This window comes from Tachyglossus aculeatus, chromosome 5 (assembly GCF_015852505.1).
Source record: "Tachyglossus aculeatus isolate mTacAcu1 chromosome 5, mTacAcu1.pri, whole genome shotgun sequence".
Lineage (NCBI taxonomy): Eukaryota > Metazoa > Chordata > Mammalia > Monotremata > Tachyglossidae > Tachyglossus > Tachyglossus aculeatus.
The window spans coordinates 48,024,756-48,044,447 of record NC_052070.1 but is presented as its reverse complement, the minus strand read 5'-3'; the positions used below and the strand labels follow the sequence as shown (position 1 = coordinate 48,044,447).

General features: G+C 50.9%; 1 protein-coding gene across 1 annotated transcript in view; it reads right to left on the bottom strand.

Moving 5' to 3' along the window:
- TMEM201 (transmembrane protein 201) overlaps nucleotides 1-16,600 on the bottom strand; it is a 44,674-nt gene extending 28,074 nt beyond the window's left edge. Inside the window, exon 1 of the mRNA XM_038746473.1 lies at nucleotides 16,485-16,600. Within this exon, the coding sequence (XP_038602401.1) occupies nucleotides 16,485-16,600 (116 nt within the window). The remainder of the gene's footprint in view (nucleotides 1-16,484) is intronic.
- Nucleotides 16,601-19,692: the final 3,092 nt, after the last annotated feature.

The window sequence follows — 19,692 nt, the reverse complement described above, 5'->3', positions numbered from 1 at the left end:
GGCCGACCAATCCCCAAAGACCGGTCAAGCCACAGAGGGCAAAGGTGCCACCTCAGTGGCTGGAGGTGGCCTGGCAGAGCTGCGGGGAAGACACCCATGTGACAGGTGGGCACCGGCCAGGGGCTGAGACAGCAGGATAATCTGAGGTCAGACCCAGGGACATGCTGAGCGGGGGCCAGGGTGGGGAGGAGCAGGAGTATCTGTATGGATAGGCCCCCAACCCAACCAAAGTGGCCCAGCTGCCGAGTCCCAGGGCCTCTCTGGCCGGCTGCCCCTCGTGCTTTATGTTCTCCCCTCCAGAGCTAAGGAGGGGCTCTGGGAAAAGGCTGCTGACCCCCAGGCTGACCTAGCTCCTTGCCCTGACCTGCTCAGGGAGTGCGAGTCAAGGATGAGGCCACAGGTGCCCAGCCACCCCGGCAGGGCAACGTCCTGTTGAGCTCCGGGTGGTCATAGCTGCTGACGGAGGGAGATCACTGGGGGTGCAGGGGGAGAACCTCACCCCCACCCCATCTCTTGCAGCCCCTCAGCCTCTCTGTCCAGTCCTAAATAACCTGAGCTGACCACCCAAGAGCCCTCTTAGCACAGGCTACAGCTGGGGGGCACGAAGGACAATGGGCATTGTGGGGAAGACAGATGGGCTGGACAGTTCTACTCTCCATTTGTGGAGCTGTGTCACTCAGGGTGAGTGAGAAAAAACTGGTGCTTGGAGATCTCGTAGTGAACTCATTGCCCCCAGGGCACCTACCCTGCCCCACCTGCACTGCCTGAGTACCTCACTTCACTTCCCCTGCCACCCACAGCATGCCATCAATCAGTGGTATTTATTGAGCACTTACTGAGTGCAGAGCCCTGGACTGAGCACTTGGAAGAGCATAGTACAATTGTGTAAGTAGAAAGGATCATTGTCCACAAAGAGCTTACAGTCTAGAAGGGGAGGAAGACAGATTAAAAAAAAAAAAAAAGGATTTTAGATGGATATGTACAAAGTGCTGGGGTTGGGATGGGTACCAAAGTGCTTAAGGGTTACAGACCCAAGTGCATTCATTCATTCAATTGTATTTATTGAGTGCTTACTGTGTGCAGAGCACTGTACTAAGCGCTTGGGAAGTACAAGTTGTTAACATATAGATACGGTCATACCCAATAGTGGGCTCATTCATTCATTCAATCGTATTTATTGAGTGCTTACTGTGTGTAGAGCACTGTACTAAGCACTTGGGAAGTCCAAGTTGGCAACATATAGAGACGGTCCCTACCCAACAGCGGGCTCATTCATTCATGTGCATGAGCAATGCAGGAAGGAGGATGAGTAGGGGAAGTGAGGCCTTAGTCATGAAAGGTGAGGTCTTAGTCATGGAAGGCCTTGCTTTCTGTGGGCACCCCCTCTTTCGTTAGCGTTGAGATCCACATATTTAATCTATCACTAAATCTTATCAGTTCAACCTTTACCACATCACTAAAATCTGCCCTTTCCCTCTCCAAACCGCTACTAGTTTCAACCAAGTATTTATCTTATCTCCCCTTGATTACTGTATCGGCCTCTTTGCTGAACTGGGCAGGGAATGTGTCTGTTTATTGTTCTATTGTACTCTTTTAAGTGCTTAGTACAGTGCTCTGCACTCAGTAAGAGCTCAATAATATGATTGACTGACCTTCCTGACCCCTGTCTCTCCTCACTCCAGTTCATATTTCACTCTGCTGCCTGGATCATTTTTCTACAAAAATGCTCAGGCCATGTTTCTCCACTCCTCAAGAACCTCCAGTGGTTGTCCGTCCACCCCCATATCAAACAGAAACTCCTTACCATGGGCTCTAGCGCACACGATACCTTGCCCCCTCCTACCTCATCTCGCTGCTCTCTTACACGGGAAACATTACATAAACAAGAAAAGCACATGGATTTGCCCAGCCCACACACTTTGCTCCACTAATGCCAACTTACTCACTGTACCTCGATCTCATTTATTTCACTGCCAACCTCTCGTCCACGTCCTACCTCTGGCCAGCAACGCTCACCCTCTTTATATCCCATAAACAATTACTCTTCCCCATCTTTCAAAGCTTTATTTCAAGGCACATCTCCTGCAAGAGGTCTTCCCTCCGAGAGGGACACGGAGCAGGTAAGGGAGCCGGGCGGCCTGCCATATCAATCAATCAATCGTATTGATTGAGCGCTGTGTGCAGAGTACTGGACTAAGCACCTGGGAAGCCCCTTCCTTCCTCTCCCCCTCTCCATCCCCCCATCTTACCTCCTTCCCTTCCCCACAGCACCTGTATATATGTTTGTACATATTTATTACTCTATTTATTTATTTTACTTGTACATATCTAGTCTATTTTATTTTGTTAGTATGTTTGGTTTTGTTCTCTGTCTCCCCCTTTTAGACTGTGAGCCCACTGCTGGGTAGGGACTGTCTCTATATGTTACCAACTTGTACTTCCCAAGCGCTTAGTACAGTGCTCTGCACACAGTAAGCGCTCAATAAATACGATTGATTGATTGATTCCCTAAGTCCTCATTTCCTTTTCTCCTACCCCCTTCTGCATCCTGATTTGCTCCCTTTATTCTTCCTGCCCCCAGCCCCACAGCACTTAGGTACATATCCCAAATTTATTTATTTATATTAATGTCTGTCTCCCCCTCTAGACTGTAAGGTCACTGAGGGCAGGGAATGTGCCTGGTATATTATGGTACTGTCAACGTCCAAGTACTTAGTACAGTGCTTTGCAAACAGTAAGTACTTGGTAAATATGATTGATTGATTGACCAGTGTCTGCTGGCTCCTAGCTCCTCCCCACCCCAAGTCCCTGGAGTGACTGGGAGGAAAGGAAGACCATCTGGGATGTTAGAAATCAGGCTCCCCTCAGCCCAGGGGCCGTCCCAGGGCTGACAAAGAATGAGCTCCCAGGAGTGCAGGAGGTCAGCAGGAACCCCTTTCCCCTTCCCCAAAGGCCCCTCTGCTTCCAGGGCAGGCATCCGTCCTCCCTCCCCTAGTCCGGGGAATTTCTCCTGTTCCTAGTGCCTGAGAGGAAGTCATAAACTTCCGCTCTTAACCTCATAATCTGTTGCTAGGGAAATGCCTACAAATTTCGTAGAACAATCCAGTTCCTGGGCCGGGCAGACGGGAAGGAGGCCGAGGAGGGTGACCAATGTTCGCTTGAGAAGGAATACTGGAAGAGCAGTGGGGGAAGAGATGGGATTTCCGTTTCTCCACTCTACTAATCTCCTGGGGAAAAAAGGGGAGGCCGAAGGGGAACAAGGGCCAGGAGCCCTATTAGGGCAACCAGACAACGTGCAGAGAGAAAACAAACAACTACCTGCAGGCAGGGTCTAGGGAACCTGCCGGAATTCCATGATCTTGGGATTCTGGGGGCGGGACCATGAGTCATGAACTGGGATGGCAGGGGAGGGTCCCAGCTCTGGACCCTCTCCCCTTTCCCCTAGCCCCCCAAACCCAGGGACCTTTGCCCTGCAAGCCAGCCACTTCACAGCTGTGGCCGTGCTTGCTTCCCCGACCACCCGCCCGTCCATTCGTCCGTCCGTTCCCGTCTCTGACCCTTCCCCCATCCAGGGCGACGCTCAGCACCAGGCTACAGCCCCCAGCAGGGTTGAGTGCCAAAGCACTCAAGTTGTCATCAGCAGCCCTGGAGGCCAGCCCGGCTCCCATCCCTGCTGCTCCACAGGGCAAGACGGGAATCAAGGCAATGAAAGAACAAACCTGTAAAGATGAAAACCGTCACCCTGGAAGATGGAAGCGGTCATGACCCTTCTGCCCTGGCCCTTCCTGGTTCCAGGCCCCCTGAAATACACCACGGAGGGTCTCTGGGATTGCCAACTGTAGGTCTACCTGGGGCTGCACAAATGGTCTAATCTGCCAGTCCAGTTAGCCGCCAAGGGCAGGCCTGAAGGGGCACGAACACAGGAGAGGAAGCCAGTTTACCACCCTGCCAACTGCCTGCCAGGCAGAGTTTGGGCCCCAAGCCTGGAGGGCAGAGCAGGTGCCGAGGAGCACAGGCAGAGACTGCCAGGATGGAAGACCAAACGTAGGCCAGGGGCAAACCCACAGCCTTGCGTATTTGCTCTGGGGAACGGATACCCTCGCATCAGCCCCAAGTGCAGGGATGAGATTTTAAGGCGTTCAAACGCACCCCCCAATCTCACTCACTGCACAGCAAAGGCGACTGAGGAGGGGAGGCCAGCCCCCAAAACCCACCTCCACCACCAGATGCTAAGGGCCCTTCAAGTGTGTGTTGGGGGGACAATCAATCAACGATATTTATTGAACACTTATTGTGTGCAGAACACTGCACTAAGTGCAGGGGAGAGTACAAAACAACAATAAGGGCAGAGCCACCTCTTGCCCAAAGGGAGATTACAGTCCAGAGGGCGAGACAGATATAAAAATAAACTGTGGATATGTACAAAAGTGCTGTGGGTGGGGTGAATATCAAGTGCTTAAAGGGTTCAAATCCAAGTGCATAGGTGATGCAGAAGGGAGAGGGAATAGAGATGATGAGAGTAGGGGATCTCAATGCTCGGAGGAGAAAAATAAAAATAAATGTGAGAGCCCGCTATTCCGAGTTAAGCTAACCAACTTTGTCAGCATCCCCGCCTTCAGCCTGAACAATGAATCTTCCCCTGAGGGGGGCTCACTCTCACGCCTGAGCCACTGGAGACATGAACTGCAATATTAAATCAACCGTAATTTTGGCAGGAAAGGTCCAGCTGCTGGGTTGATCTATGGAAGAAGGGTTGATTCCTTTTTGGTAAAAGAGTAATGCTTCACAGGGACCTAATCAAGCCCTTAATATTCAGAACCCACACATGGTGAGGGGTCACTGATATTTTTCAAAATAATAAAACAATAATCACACTTGTTAAGCGCTTACTATGGGCCAAGCACTGTACTAAGTGCCAGGGTAGATCAAAGATAATCAGGTCTGACACAATCCCAGTACCACACGAAGCTCTCAATCTAAAGCTCGGTGTTGTGAACCCTGGACACGAGCACTGGATTACCTGGGGGTGGAACAACTTTGCTCCCCCTATTCGGTCCCAGCAGGACCTACCTGGGTCAATGCTCCAAGACTGTAAGCTCCTTGTGGTCAGCAAACATGTCAACCAAGTCTGTTGGACTGTACTCTCCGAACCGCTTAGTACACTGCTCTGCACACAGGAAGCGCTAACAAATGCCACCGACTGACCACGTCCCAAGCTAACATATTGCTATTTGTGTGTTTGTATTAACTTCTGTATTCACTTGTTTATTCTGATCACTCTATTTGTAGATATTTTTATAATTGTGGCATTCGTTCATTCCTTCATTCAGTCAATCGTATTTATTGAGCCCTTACTGTGTGCAGAGCACTGTTCTAAGCACTTGGAAAGTACAATTCAGCAACAGGGACAATCCCTACCCAACAACGGGCTCACAGTCTAGAAGACTATTTGTCTGTTAGGCCCTTACTACATGCCAGGCACTATACTAAGCACTGTGATGGATACAAGCAAATCAAGTTGGACACTATCCCTGTCCCACATGGGAGTCATAATTTTAATCTTCATTTTACAGCTGAGGCACAGAAAAGTTAAGTGACTACCTCGGGGTCACACAGCAGACAAGTGGCAGAGCCAGGATTAGAACCCAGGTCCTTCTGACTCCCAGCCCTGCGCTCTATCCATTAGGCCACACTTGCGAGTCAGAGGATCCGGTTCTATTCCCAGTTCTGCCACATGCCTGCTGTTGGGTGATCTTGGGAAAGTCACTTCATTTCTCTGGGCCTCAATTTCCTCACCTTGAAGCCTGAGATTGTGAGACCCACATGAACAGAGACTGTTTTTGACCTGATTATCTTGTAGCTAGCCAGTGCCTAAGGGAGAACAGGTATTTAATCCCCATTTTACAGAGGAGGAAACTGAGGGGCAGAGAAATTAAGTGACCAGATCACACATCGGGTAAGCTCATTGTGGGCAGGAAATGTGACTGTTTATTGCTGTATTGTACTCTCCCAAGCACTTAGTATAGTGCTCTGCACACACTAAGCACTCAATAAATACACCTGAATGAAAGAAATGGCAAAGCTGGAATTAGAACCCAGGTCTCCTGATCCCCAGTCCCGTGTTCTTTCCACTAAATCATGCTGGTTCTTTAAGACAACCCGGTAGAGATGCCCTGGAGGCAGGAGGAGTTGGGAAATTGCAGGAAGAGGCCTAGGTACCTCTACTTCCCACTTAAGTCCTAGTTTCCTCTAATTGCTTTCCGCTCTGCATCACCTATGCACTTAGATCTGTACCCATTAAGCACTTGATACTCACTCCACCCCAAACCCCACAGCACTTAGGTATGTATCCTTATACCCTGCCATTTCCCCAGTCTAATTTATTTTAATGCCTGTCTCCCCTTTTAAACAACAAGCTCCTTGTGGGCAAGGATCCCACCAACTCTAGAACAGTGTTTTGCATACATCAAATGCCCCTGGGCAATCCAGAGGCCAAGTTTCCCAGGGGTTCCCTTGTGAAACCCAAGCATCCTTCCCACCAAGACCCCATTTGGGAAGAATAGAATCTGCTGTGACTTCAAAGGGCTGTCATTCCAGAACCCATTCCCTTCGGGCTCCACCTCATTATCAGGTAACAACTCCCAGCAAGAGGACCTGAATTTCCCCGGAGAAGTGGACTGAGGGGAAAAAGGAGATGAGAAATCTGGGAAAAAGAGCAGGCTAGATTGCATTAAGGTGTCCCCAAGATCGCACTTTACTTCACCACCTCCCACCAAACTTTGCTACCGGACAGAGCCAGCCACATAATAATAATGATGGCATTTATTAAGCGCTATGTGCAAAGCACTGTTCTAAGCGCTTGGGGAGGTTACAAGGTGATCAGGTTGTCCCACGGGGGGCTCACAGTCTTCATCCCCATCCACATCCCTCGGGAACCTTCAGAATTTCAGAAGACCCTGGTACCTCTGCGGTCACGCTCACTATTCACCCTCCCTTCACAGGCTCCTACAGGGTGATCGGGTGATGTCAAGGGCATCGGCATCAGGGTAGCCCAGAGGCCACGAAACCACTGAAACCAAGAAGCTCAGAGAAAGGCCTACCTTTCTTCAAGCTGATTCTGAAGGACAATTGAGGACGTGAGGGAAGCGGCCACGGAGGCCGTTCGGGGCCACAGCCGTACCCCTGCCCAGCGTACAAGGCAGGGACGCCCCAGTTTCAAGGTTCTGCCCACCCAGACACTCTCGCGGAGATTGTCTCGGACCCCCGGATAGATACTCAAACCTGCGGCCCATGAAATTCTACGTCCCCGAGAACGAATCTCCGCTGGCACAGCAGCCGCGAAAATTACGCCAAGGAAACCCAAGAATGGAACCAGCGATTTTGGGCCAGTCGGAATCTGGCCTTCCGGAAGGAAAAAGAAGAATTCATCTTTAGAAGATTGAAAGCTAAAGGTTAGGACCTGAGGGATGAAACGGGCCAGAAAATAACACTAAGTGCAGAGGAAATGGCTGATTTTTATAAAGAATTTTTAAGCAAGAATTTTAAAAAGCATTTGAACTATAACAGACTGTGAGCCCGTTGTTGGGTAGGGACCGTCTCTATATGTTGCCAACTTGTACTTCCCAAGCGCTTAGTACAGTGCTCTGCACACAGTAAGTGCTCAATAAATACGATTGAATGAATGAATGACAATTTCAATACAGCGTGTCAGGGACCTGGGTTCTAATGCAAATTCCACTACTTGCCTGCTCTACGACCCTGGGCAAGTCACTTAATTTCTTAATGCCTCAGTTTCCTCATTTGTAAAATCACCTGTTCTCCCCCTTAAACTGTGAGCTCCCTGTGGGACGGGGGCGGTGTCGGAATCAAGCGCTTAGGACAGTGCTGTTCATACAGTAAACGCTCAATAAATTCGATCGATTGAATATCTTGTGTCTACCCCAGTTTCTGGCTCGTAACAAGCACTTAATACTACAATTATTACTTTACAGGGCTGAGTACTAGCTCCAGACCCAGCTGTCTGATTTTCAATCGTATTTACTGAGCGCTTACTCCATGCACACCAGCACTGTACACTTGGGAGACTACAATGTTCCAGAGTTGGTAGACACATTGCCCTGTCCACAACGAGCTAACAGTCTAGAGGGGCTTTCCATATAACTTATCCTGCCCCCTTCCTCTAACGGTACTTTAGATATTTTCAGACTCTCCTTTCGTACATAGCAATAGCTGGGGTGAACACACTGGACCGGGAACAAATGGCTGAAAACGAGGCCAAAAAAAAATCCTCACGGGTTTGTATCAGTCTCAAAAATATTCCACAAATAGGGTGGAGAAAAAGGGAACCCGGTGACTGGGAGACTGTGATGATGCTCTTCTATGGGGCTTCTATTTTCTCCAAGGTGTGGAGTTTCTCTGTGAGACTCTCCAATGCCTGCCTGCTAGCCAACTGTCTGATGCGGATGGGAAAATTCCTCCAATTCCTCCTGCGTACCCTCGGCGTGCAAACCACTGCCTGGTTTTTTGGGGTTGAATTAGAGATGCAAATGGACAATGAAAAAGGGCAGGAAGGAGCCCCCCTGATGAGTCAAAACTCTGTTTTACTGTATTCTCCCAAATGCTTAGTACACAGCTCTGCACATAGGAAGGTGGCCTTGTGGATACGGCACGGGCTTGGGAGTTGGAAGGACCTGGGCTCTAAACCTTGCTCCACCACTCGTCTGCTGTGTGACCTTGGACAAATCACCTAACTTCTCTGTGCCTCAGTTCTGTCATCTGTAAAAAAAAAAATGGGGATTAAGACTGTGCACCCCATATGGGACAGGGGTTGTGTCCAACCTGATTAGTTTGTATCTCCCTCAGCGTTTAGTGGATAGAACACGGGCCTGAAAGTCAGAAGGACCTGGGTTCTAATCCCAGCTCCACCACAAGCCTTCTGCTGGACCTTGGGTAAGTCACTTCTCTGAGCCTCAGTTACCTGGTCTCTAAAATGGGGATAAGTGTGTGAGCTCCATGTGGGACAGGGGCTGTGCCCAACCTGACGAACCTGTATCTACCCCAGTACTTAGAATGGCGCTTGGCACACAGTAAGCGCTTAACAAGTACCATAATTATTTTGCCTGGCGCATGGTAAACACTTAAGAAATGCCATAAAAAAAGAGTAAGCATGATTGACTTAGTGAGCCCGCTGTTGGGTAGGGACCATCTCTGTTGCCAACTTGTACTTCCCAAGCGCTTAGTACAGTGCTCTGCACACAGTAAGCGCTCAATAAATACGATCGAATGAATGAATGAATGTTATGAAGGTAATACATTCCAGAGTCAGTGGGAGAAAAGGAACTTGCTTTGCTTTCCCACCACGGGGCCTTTGCAGAAATGTCCTTGTGGCAGGATGGAGGAGGGAAGGGGACCAGAGCCAGGCACCGGGATCCCAAATACTTTTCCTGTCCCCCACGAGCCGGGGTGCCTGCCGACGCTCTTCTAGTGTATTCTCCCCAGCGCTTAGCACAGTGCTCTGCACACGGTAGGTGCTCCATAAACACCGTTGATTGGTTGATGGGCTGAGGCTGGGATGGTGTGGGGTGCCCCCTCAGAGCCGACCATCATTACTAGAGAGCTCAGTCCATCATTCATTCAATCGTATTTATTGAGCGCTTACTGTGTTCAGAGCACTGTACTAAGCGCTTGAGAAGTACAAGTTGCCTGCTGCCTGAGCCCGACCTCAGGGCTTTCCACACAGGGCCCAGCCAATCAATCAATCATAATTATTGAGCACTTAACGTGTGCAGAGCATTCATTCATTCAGTCGTATTTATTGAGCACTTACTGTGTGCAGAGCACTGTACTAAATGCTTGGAAAGTAAAGCGTTGCTTAGTGGCGGGAGTATGGGCTTGGGAGTCAGAGACTGTGGGTTCTAATCCCCGCTCCGCCACTTGCCTGCTGTGTGACCTTGGGCAAGTCACTTAAATTCTCTGTGCCTCAATTACCTCATCTGTCAAATGGAGATTAAGACTGTGAGCCCCACGTGGGACAACCTGTTTATCTTCTTATTATTATTATTATTATCTTATTATTATTACCAGATTCCCCCAGGACTTAGAACAATGCTTGGTACATAGTAAGCACAGTAAGCGCTCAATAAATACGATTGATGATGATGACAGTAAGCGCTCAAACACTATTACTATTAGCAGCTAGATGGATAGAGACCATAACAACAAAAAAGGAAAAAAAACAGTAAAAAGGTTGCGGATTATGGCAGAGGACCGGACGTTCTGGAGAAAGTAGATCCATGGAATCGCTATGAATCAGAAACAACTCGAAGGCACGTAACAATAATAATAATAATGATAAAGCAATAAAGACAATCCCTGCCCACAATGGGTTTACAGTCTAGAGGGGGAAGGAAACGGACATCAAAACAAGTAAACAGGCATCAAAATAAACAAACAGAATTATAGATATATAAATAAATGCTGTGGGGCAGGGATGGGGGGGAAGAGTAAAGGGAGCAAGTTGTGGTGACACGGAAGAGGGGGGAGCTGAGGAAAAGGGGGCTTATTCTGGGAAGGCCTCTTGGAGGAGGTCTGCACACAGTAAGCGCTCAATAAATACGATTGATTGATTGATTGATTGAGGTGTGCCTTCAGTAGGACTTTAAAGGGGGGGAAGGGAAGAGTGATTGTCAGCCAGATTTGAGGAGGGACAGTCCTGTACCAAGCGCTTGGCAAAGTAGAAGTAGCGGGGCCTAGTGACAAAAATTCAGGCTTGGGAGTCAGAGGCCATGGGTTCTAATCCTGCCTCTACCACTTGCCTGCAGTGTGAGCTTGGGCAAACCATTTAACTTCTCTGGGCCTCAGTTACCTCATCTGTCAAATGGGGGTTAAGACTGTGAGCCCCACATGGGACAACCTGATGACCTTGTATCACCCCCACTCCGATGCTTCAAACAGCGCTTGGCACATAGCAAGCGCTTAACAAAAGCCATCATTACATCATCATCATCATCAATCGTATTTATTGAGCACTTACTGTGTGCAGGGCACTGGACTAAGCGCTTGGGAAGTACAAGTTGGCAACATATAGAGACAGTCCCTACCCAACAGTGGGCTCACATGCCTGGCCCACGACAAGCTTGCAGTCTGGTCTGCTGTGTGTGACCTTGGGCAAGTCACTTGGCTTCTCTGTGCCTACCTCATCTGGAAAATGGGGACTGGAACTGCCCAAATGGAGCCAGATGTCATGGGTTCAAATCCTGGGTCCGCCAACTATCAGCTGTACTTAACTTCTCTGTGCCTCAGTTACCTCATCTATATAATGGGGATTAAAACTGTGAGCCCCCTGTGGGACAACCTGATCGCCTTGTAACCTCCCCAGCGCTTAGAACGGTGCTCTGGATGTCCGCCCGCCACCTAAAGCTCAACATGTCGAAGACTGAGCTCCTTGTCTTCCCTCCCAAACCTTGTCCTCTCCCTGACTTGCCCATCTCTGTTGACGGCACTACCATCCTTCCCGTCTCACAAGCCCGCAACCTTGGTGTCATCCTCGACTCCGCTCTCTCATTCACCCCTCACATCCAAGCCGTCACCAAAACCTGCCGGTCTCAGCTCCGCAACATTGCCAAGATCCGCCCTTTCCTCTCCATCCCAACCGCTACCCTGCTCATTCAAGCTCTCATCCTATCCCGTCTGGACTACTGCACTAGCCTTCTCTCTGATCTCCCATCCTCCTGTCTCTCTCCACTTCAATCCATACTTCATGCTGCTGCCCGGATTATCTTTGTCCAGAAACGCTCTGGACATATTACTCCCCTCCTCAAAAACCTCCAATGGCTACCGATCAATCTGCGCATCAGGCAGAAACTCCTCACCCTGGGCTTCAAGGCTGTCCATCACCTCGCCCCCTCCTACCTCACCTCCCTTCTCTCCTTCTACTGCCCAGCCCGCACCCTCCGCTCCTCCACCACTAATCTCCTCACTGTACCTCGCTCTCGCCTGTCCCGCCATCGACCCCCGGCCCACGTCATCCCCCGGGCCTGGAATGCCCTCCCTCTGCCCATCCGCCAAGCTAGCTCTCTTCCTCCCTTCAAGGCCCTGCTGAGAGCTCACCTCCTCCAGGAGGCCTTCCCAGACTGAGCCCCTTCTTTCCTCTCCCCGTCCCCCTCTCCATCCCCCCGTCTTACCTCCTTCCCTTCCCCACAGCACCTGTATATATGTATATATGGTTGTACATATTTATTACTCTATTTATTTATTTATTTATTTTACTTGTACATTTCTATCCTACTTATTTTATTTTGTTGGTATGTTTGGTTCTGTTCTCTGTCTCCCCCTTTTAGACTGTGAGCCCACTGTTGGGTAGGGACCGTCTCTATGTGATGCCAATTTGTACTTCCCAAGCGCTTAGTACAGTGCTCTGCACATAGTAAGCGCTCAATAAATACGATTGATTGATTGATTGATTGCTCTGCACATAGTAAGCGCTTAACAAATAACAAATACCATTACTTACCTCGTCTGTAAAACGGGGATGAAGACTGTGAGCCCCATCCGCCCTAGAGCTTAGTGCTTGGCAAAGAGTAAGCGCTTAATAAAGACTGGAGAGAAAATACTACAATCTTATGTTGCCGATTTGTACTTCCCAAGCGCTTAGTCCAGTGCCCTGCAGAAAAGCAGCGCGGCTTAGTGGAAAGAGCCCGGGCTTGGGAGTCAGAGATCGTGACTTCTACTCCCGGCTCTGCCACCTGTCAGCTGTGTGACTTTGGGCAAGTCACTTCACTTCTCTGTGCCTCAGTTCCCTCATCTGTAAAATGGGGAGCAAAACTGTGAGCCCCAAGTGGGGCAACCTGATTACTTTGCCTCATCATCATCATCAATTGTATTTATTGAGCGCTCACTATGTGCAGAGCACTGTACTAAGCGCTTGGGAAGTACAAATTGGCAATATATAGAGACAGTCCCTACCCAACAGTGGGCTCACAGTCTAGTGTTTAGAACAGTGCCTGACACACAGTAAGCGCTTAAATGGCATCATTACTTACCTCGCCTGAAAAACGGGGATGAAGACTGTGAGCCCCACGGGGGACAACCTGATGACCTTTTATCTCCCCCAGCTCTTCGAACAGTGCTTGGCACATACTAAGCGCTTAACAAATACCATCATTACTTACCTCGTCTGTAAAATGGGGATGAAGCCTGTGAGCCCCACGGAGGGCAGCCTGCTGACCTTGTATCCGCCCTCGAGCTTAGTGCTTGGCAAAGAGTAAGCGCTTAATAAAGACCGTAAAGAAAATACTACGATATTATGTTGCCGATCTGCACTCTCCCAAGCGCTCAGTCCAGTGCTCTGCACACAGTCAGCGCTCAAATACGATTGAATTCATTTATTCATTCGTATTTATTGAGCGCTGACTGTGGGCAGAGCACTGGACTAAGCACTTGGGAAGTACAAGTTGGCAACATAGAGAGACGGTCCCTACCCAACAGCGGGCTTGCAGTCTAGAAGGGGGAGACAGACAACAAAACATATTAACAAAATAAAATAAATAGAATAAATATGTACAAGTAAAATAAATAAAATAATAAATACGTACAAATATATATACAGGTGCTGTGGGGAAGGGAAGGAGGTGAGATGGGGGATAGATACCAGGGTAATCAGGTTGTCCCCCATGGGGCTCCCAGTCTTCATCCCCATTTTACAGATGAGGGAACTGAGGCCCAGAGAAGTGAAGTGACTTGCCCAAGGTCACACGGCTGACAATTGGCGGAGCTGGGACAGATACCAGGGTAATCAGGTTGTCCCACATGGGGCTCCCAGTCTTCATCCCCATTTTACAGATAATAATAATAACGGCATTTATTAAGCGCTTACTATGTGCAAAGCACTGTTCTAAGCGCTGGGGGAGGTTACAAGGTGATAAAGTTGTCCCACAGGGGGCTCCCAGTCTTCACCCCCATTTTACAGATGAGGTAACTGAGGCCCAGAGAAGTGAAGTGACTTGCCCAAGGTCACACAGCTGACAATCAGCGCTTAGAACAGTGCTTTGCACATAGTAAGCGCTTAACAAATACCATTATTATTAATTGGCGGAGCTGGGACAGAGACCAGGGTAATCAGGTTGTCCCCCATGGGGCTCCCAGTCTTCATCCCCATTTTACAGAGGAGGGCACTGAGGCCCAGAGAAGTGAAGTGACTTGCCCAAGGTCACACGGCTGACAACTGGCGGATCTGGGATAGATACTAGGGTAATCAGGTTGTCCCCCATGGGGCTCCCAGTCTTCATCCCCATTTTACAGATGAGGGAACTGAGGCCCAGAGAGGTGAAGTGACTTGCCCAAGGTCACACGGCTGACAACTGGCGGATCTGGGACAGATACCAGGGTAATCAGGTTGTCCCACATGGGGCTCCCAGTCTTCATCCCCATTTTACAGATGATAATAATAATAATGGCATTTATTAAGTGCTTACTATGTGCAAAGCACCGTTCTAAGCGCTGGGGAGGTTACAAGGTGATAAAGTTGTCCCACGGGGGCTCACAGTCTTAATCCCCATTTTACAGATGAGGGAACTGAGGCCCAGAGAAGTGAAGTGAATTGCCCAAGGTCACACAGCAGACAATCAGCGCTTAGAACAGTGCTTTGCACATAGTAAGCGCTTAACAAATACCATTATTATTAATTGGCGGAGCTGGGACAGAGACCAGGGTAATCAGGCTGTCCCCCATGGGGCTCCCAGTCTTCACCCCCATTTTACAGATGAGGGAACTGAGGCCCAGAGAAGTGAAGTGACTTGCCCAAGGTCACACGGCTGACAGTTGGCGGAGCTGGGACAGATACCAGGGTAATCAGGTTGTCCCACATGGGGCTCCCAGTCTTCACCCCCATTTTACAGATAATAATAATAATAATGGCATTTATTAAGCGCTTACCATGTGCCCACAGGGGGCTCCCAGTCTTCATCCCCATTTTCCAGATGAGGGAACTGAGGCCCAGAGAGGTGAAGTGACTTGCCCAAGGTCACACGGCTGACAATTGGCGGATCTGGGATAGATCCCAGGGTAATCAGGTTGTCCCCCATGGGGCTCCCAGTCTTCATCCCCATTTTACAGATGAGGGAACTGAGGCCCAGAGAAGTGAAGTGACTTACCCAAGGTCACACGGCTGACAATTGGCGGATCTGGGATAGATACTAGGGTAATCAGGTTGTCCCACATGGGGCTCCCAGTCTTCATCCCCATTTTACAGATAATAATAATAATAATAATGGCATTTATTAAGCGCTTACCATGTGCCCACAGGGGGCTCCCAGTCTTCATCCCCATTTTCCAGATGAGGGAACTGAGGCCCAGAGAGGTGAAGTGACTTGCCCAAGGTCACACGGCTGACAATTGGCAGAGCTGGGACAGATCCCAGGGTAATCAGGTTGTCCCACGGGGGGCTCCCAGTCTTCATCCCCATTTTACACATGGGGCTTCCAGTCTTCATCCCCATTTTACAGATGAGAGAACTGAGGCCCAGAGAAGTGAAGTGACTTGCCCAAGGTCACATGGCTGCCAATTGGTGGAACTGGGACAGATCCCAGGGTAATCAGGTTGTCCCCCATGGGGCTCCCAGTCTTCATCCCCATTTTACAGATGAGGGAACTGAGGCCCAGAGAGGTGAAGTGACTTGCCCAAGGTCACACGGCTGACAATTGGCAGAACTGGGATAGATACCAGGGTAATCAGGTTGTCCCCCATGGGGCTCCCAGTCTTCATCCCCATTTTACAGATAATAATAATAATAATAATAATAATGGCATTTATTAAGCGCTTACCATGTGCCCACAGGGGGCTCCCAGTCTTCATCCCCATTTTACAGATGAGGGAACTGAGGCCCAGAGAAGTGACGTGACTTGCCCAAGGTCACACGGCTGACAACTGGCGGATCTGGGATAGATCCCAGGGTAATCAGGTTGTCCCCCATGGGGCTCCCAGTCTTCATCCCCATTTTACAGATAATAATAATAATAATAATAATAATAATAATGGCATTTATTAAGCGCTTACTACGTGCCCACAGGGGGCTCCCAGTCTTCATCCCCATTTTCCAGATGAGGGAACTGAGGCCCAGAGAGGTGAAGTGACTTGCCCAAGGTCACACAGCTGACAACTGGCAGATCTGGGACAGATCCCAGGGTAATCAGGTTGTCCCCCACGGGGCTCCCAGCCTTCACCCCCATTTTACAGATGAGAGAACTGAGGCCCAGAGAGGTGAAGTCAAAGTCACACGGCTGACACTCGGCGGGGGCGGGATTCGAACCCAGGACCTCGGCCTCCCGAGCCCGCGCTCTTTTCCACCGGGCCACGCCGCTGCTCCGGGGAAGGAGCCGTGGAGAGAGGGCGACCCCTGCCGCCCCGGAGGTGGCGGTGGTGGAGGGCCTGCGCGCCCCCGCGCCCCCCGCGGCGCGCCCCCGCGCCCCCCGCGGCGCGCCCCCGCTTACCTGCGCGCGATCCTGTAGAAGAGCAGGCCGGCGGCGGCGGCGCCCGCGGCCACCCCGAGCCCCCCGGCCAGGCCCGCCGAGGGGCCGCCCGCCAGCAGCGCGCTCACCCCCTCCATGCTCCCCGACGGCGGGCCGCCGCGCACGCCTCCCGCGGTCACCTTCTCCTCCGCGCTTTGTAAGCGGCGCCGGGGGCCCACCCCCTCCGCGGGCGCGCTCCCGCCGCGCGGCCAATCAGGAGCCGGGGACCGGGTCGGGGGGGGCCGCCGCGAGGCCAATCAGGAGCCGGGGCTGGGGTCGGGAGGGACGCCGCGCGGCCAATCAGGAGCTAGGGACGGGGACAGGAGGGGGGGGGGACCGCCGCGCGGCCAATCAGGAACCAGGGATGGGGTCGGGAGGGGGCCGCCGCGAGGCCAATCAGGAGCCAGGGACTGGGACGGGGGGGGGGCCGCCGCGCGGCCAATCAGGAACCAGGGACGGGGACTGGGGGGGGCCGCCGCGCGTCCGATCGGGAGCCAGGGACGGGGACGGGAGAGGGGCCGCCGTGCGGCCAATCGGGAGCCAGGGACGGGGACGGGAGGGGCGCCGCGCGGCCAATCAGGAGCCAGGGATGGGGACGGGGGGGGGCGCCGCGCGGCCAATCAGGAGCCAGGGATGGGGTCGGGAGGGGGCCGGGAGCCAGGGATGGGGACGGGGTGGGGGAGCTCCGCGCGGCCAATCAGGAGCCAGGGACGGGGACGGGGGGGCGCCGCACGGCCAATAAGGAGCCAGGGACGGGATCGGGAGGGGGGCCGCCGCGCGGCCAATCAGGAGCCAGGGACGGGGACGGAGGGGGCGCCGCGCGGCCAATGAGGAGCCAGGGCTGGGAAGGGGGGGCGCCGCGCGGCCAATGGGGAGGCAGGGACGGGGAGGGGGCGTGGCCCGGGATGACTCAGAGCGGCGCTCCCACCTCCCGCTTCCCGCCCCCCTCTTCCCGGCTCCCGCTTCCCGCTCCCCGGCTTCCCGGGAAGTGCGGGGCGTGGGTGGGGGCGGCCGCGTGAAAGGACGGGGTCGTGCTCGCCGGTGAGTCAGGCCGATCGTGCCTCCCGGACCCGGGAAAGGGCGGGGGGGCGTAACCCGCCGCTCTCCCGCCCATCAAATAAATTCCCCAAGGCGAAGGAATAATACATCGATAAACACGATTGAATGAATGAATAATGATCATGGTATTTATTCAATCCCTCATTCATCCAGTCGTATTTATTGAGCGCTTGCCGTGTGCAGACCACTGGACAGAACACTGCAGAGCACAGAGAAGTTCATTCATTCATTCATTCAATCAATCGTATTTATTGAGCGCTTACTGTGTGCAGAGCACAGAGAAGTACATTCATTCATTCATTCAATCGTATTTATTGAGCGCTTACTGTGTGCAGAGCACTGGACTGCGCAGAGCACTGTGCAGAGCACAGAGAGGTACATTCGTTCATTCATTCAATCGTATTTATTGAGCGCTTACTGTGTACAGAGCACTGGACTGCACAGAGCACTGTGCAGAGGACAGAGAAGTTCATTCATTCAATCGTATTTATTGAGCGCTTACTGTGTGCAGAGCACTGGACTGCGCAGAGCACTGTGCAGAGCACAGAGTACATTCATTCATTCAATCGTATTGAGTGCTGACTGTGTGCAGAGCACTGGACTGCACAGAGCACTGTGCAGAGCACAGAGTACATTCATTCATTCAATCGTATTGAGCGCTTACTGTGTGCAGAGCACTGGACTGCACAGAGCACTGCAGAGCACAGAGAAGTACATTCATTCATTCATTCAATCGTATTTATTGAGCGCTTACTGTGTGCAGAGCACTGGACTGCACAGAGCACATCGTGCAGAGCACAGAGAAGTACATTCATTCATTCATTTAATCGTATTTATTGAGTGCTTACTGTGTGCAGAGCACTGGACTGCACAGAGCAGTTCATTCAATCGTATTGAGCGCTTACTGTGTGCAGAGCACTGGACTGCACAGAGCACACCGTGCAGAGCACAGAGATGTACATTCATTCATTCATTGGATCGTATTTATTGAGCGCTTACTGTGTACAGAGCACTGGACTGCACAGAGCACTGTGCAGAAGACAGAGAAGTTCATTCATTCAATCGTATTTATTGAGCGCTTACTGTGTGCAGAGCAGTGGACTGCACAGAGCACTGCAGAGCACAGAGAAGTACATTCATTCATTCATTCAATCGTATTTATTGAGCACTTACTGTGTGCAGAGCAGTGGACTGCACAGAGCACTGAGAAGTACATTTATTCATTCATTCAAAAGTATTTATTGAGCGCTTACTGTGTGCAGAGCACTGGACTGCACAGAGCACACCGTGCAGAGCACAGAGAAGTACATTCATTCAATCGTATTTATTGAGCGCTTACTGTGTGCAGAGCACTGGACTGCAGAGAGCACTGTGCAGAGGACAGAGAAGTTCATTCATTCAATCGTATTTATTGAGCGCTTACTGTGTGCAGAGCACTGGACTGCACAGAGCACTGCAGAGCACAGAGAAGTACATTTATTCATTCATTCAATAGTATTTATTGAGCGCTTACTGTGTGCAGAGCACAGAGAAGTTCATTCATGCATTCATTCAATCGTATTTATTGAGCGCTTACTGTGTGCAGAGCACTGGACTGCACAGAGCACTGCAGAGCACAGAGAAGTACATTCATTCATTCAATCGTATTTATTGAGTGCTTACTGTGTGCAGAGCACTGGACTGCACAGAGCACTGTGCAGAGCACAGAGAAGTTCATTCATTCATTCATCAATTGTATTTATTGAGCAGTTACTGTGTGCAGAGCACTGGACTGCACAGAGCACACCGTGCAGAGCACAGAGAAGTACATTCATTCATTCATTCATTCAATCGTATTTATTGAGCGCTTACTGTGTGCAGAGCACTGGACTGCACAGAGCACTGCGCAGAGCACAGAGAAGTACATTTATTCATTCATTCAATCGTATTTATTGAGCGCTTACTGTGTGCAGAGCACAGGGAAGTACATTCATTCATTCAACCGTATTTATTGAGCGCTTTGTGTGCAGAGCACAGAGAAGTACATTCATTCATTCAATCGTATTTATTGAGCACTTACTGTGTGCAGAGCACAGAGAAGTACATTCATTCAATCGTATTTATTGAGCGCTTACTGTGTGCAGAGCACTGG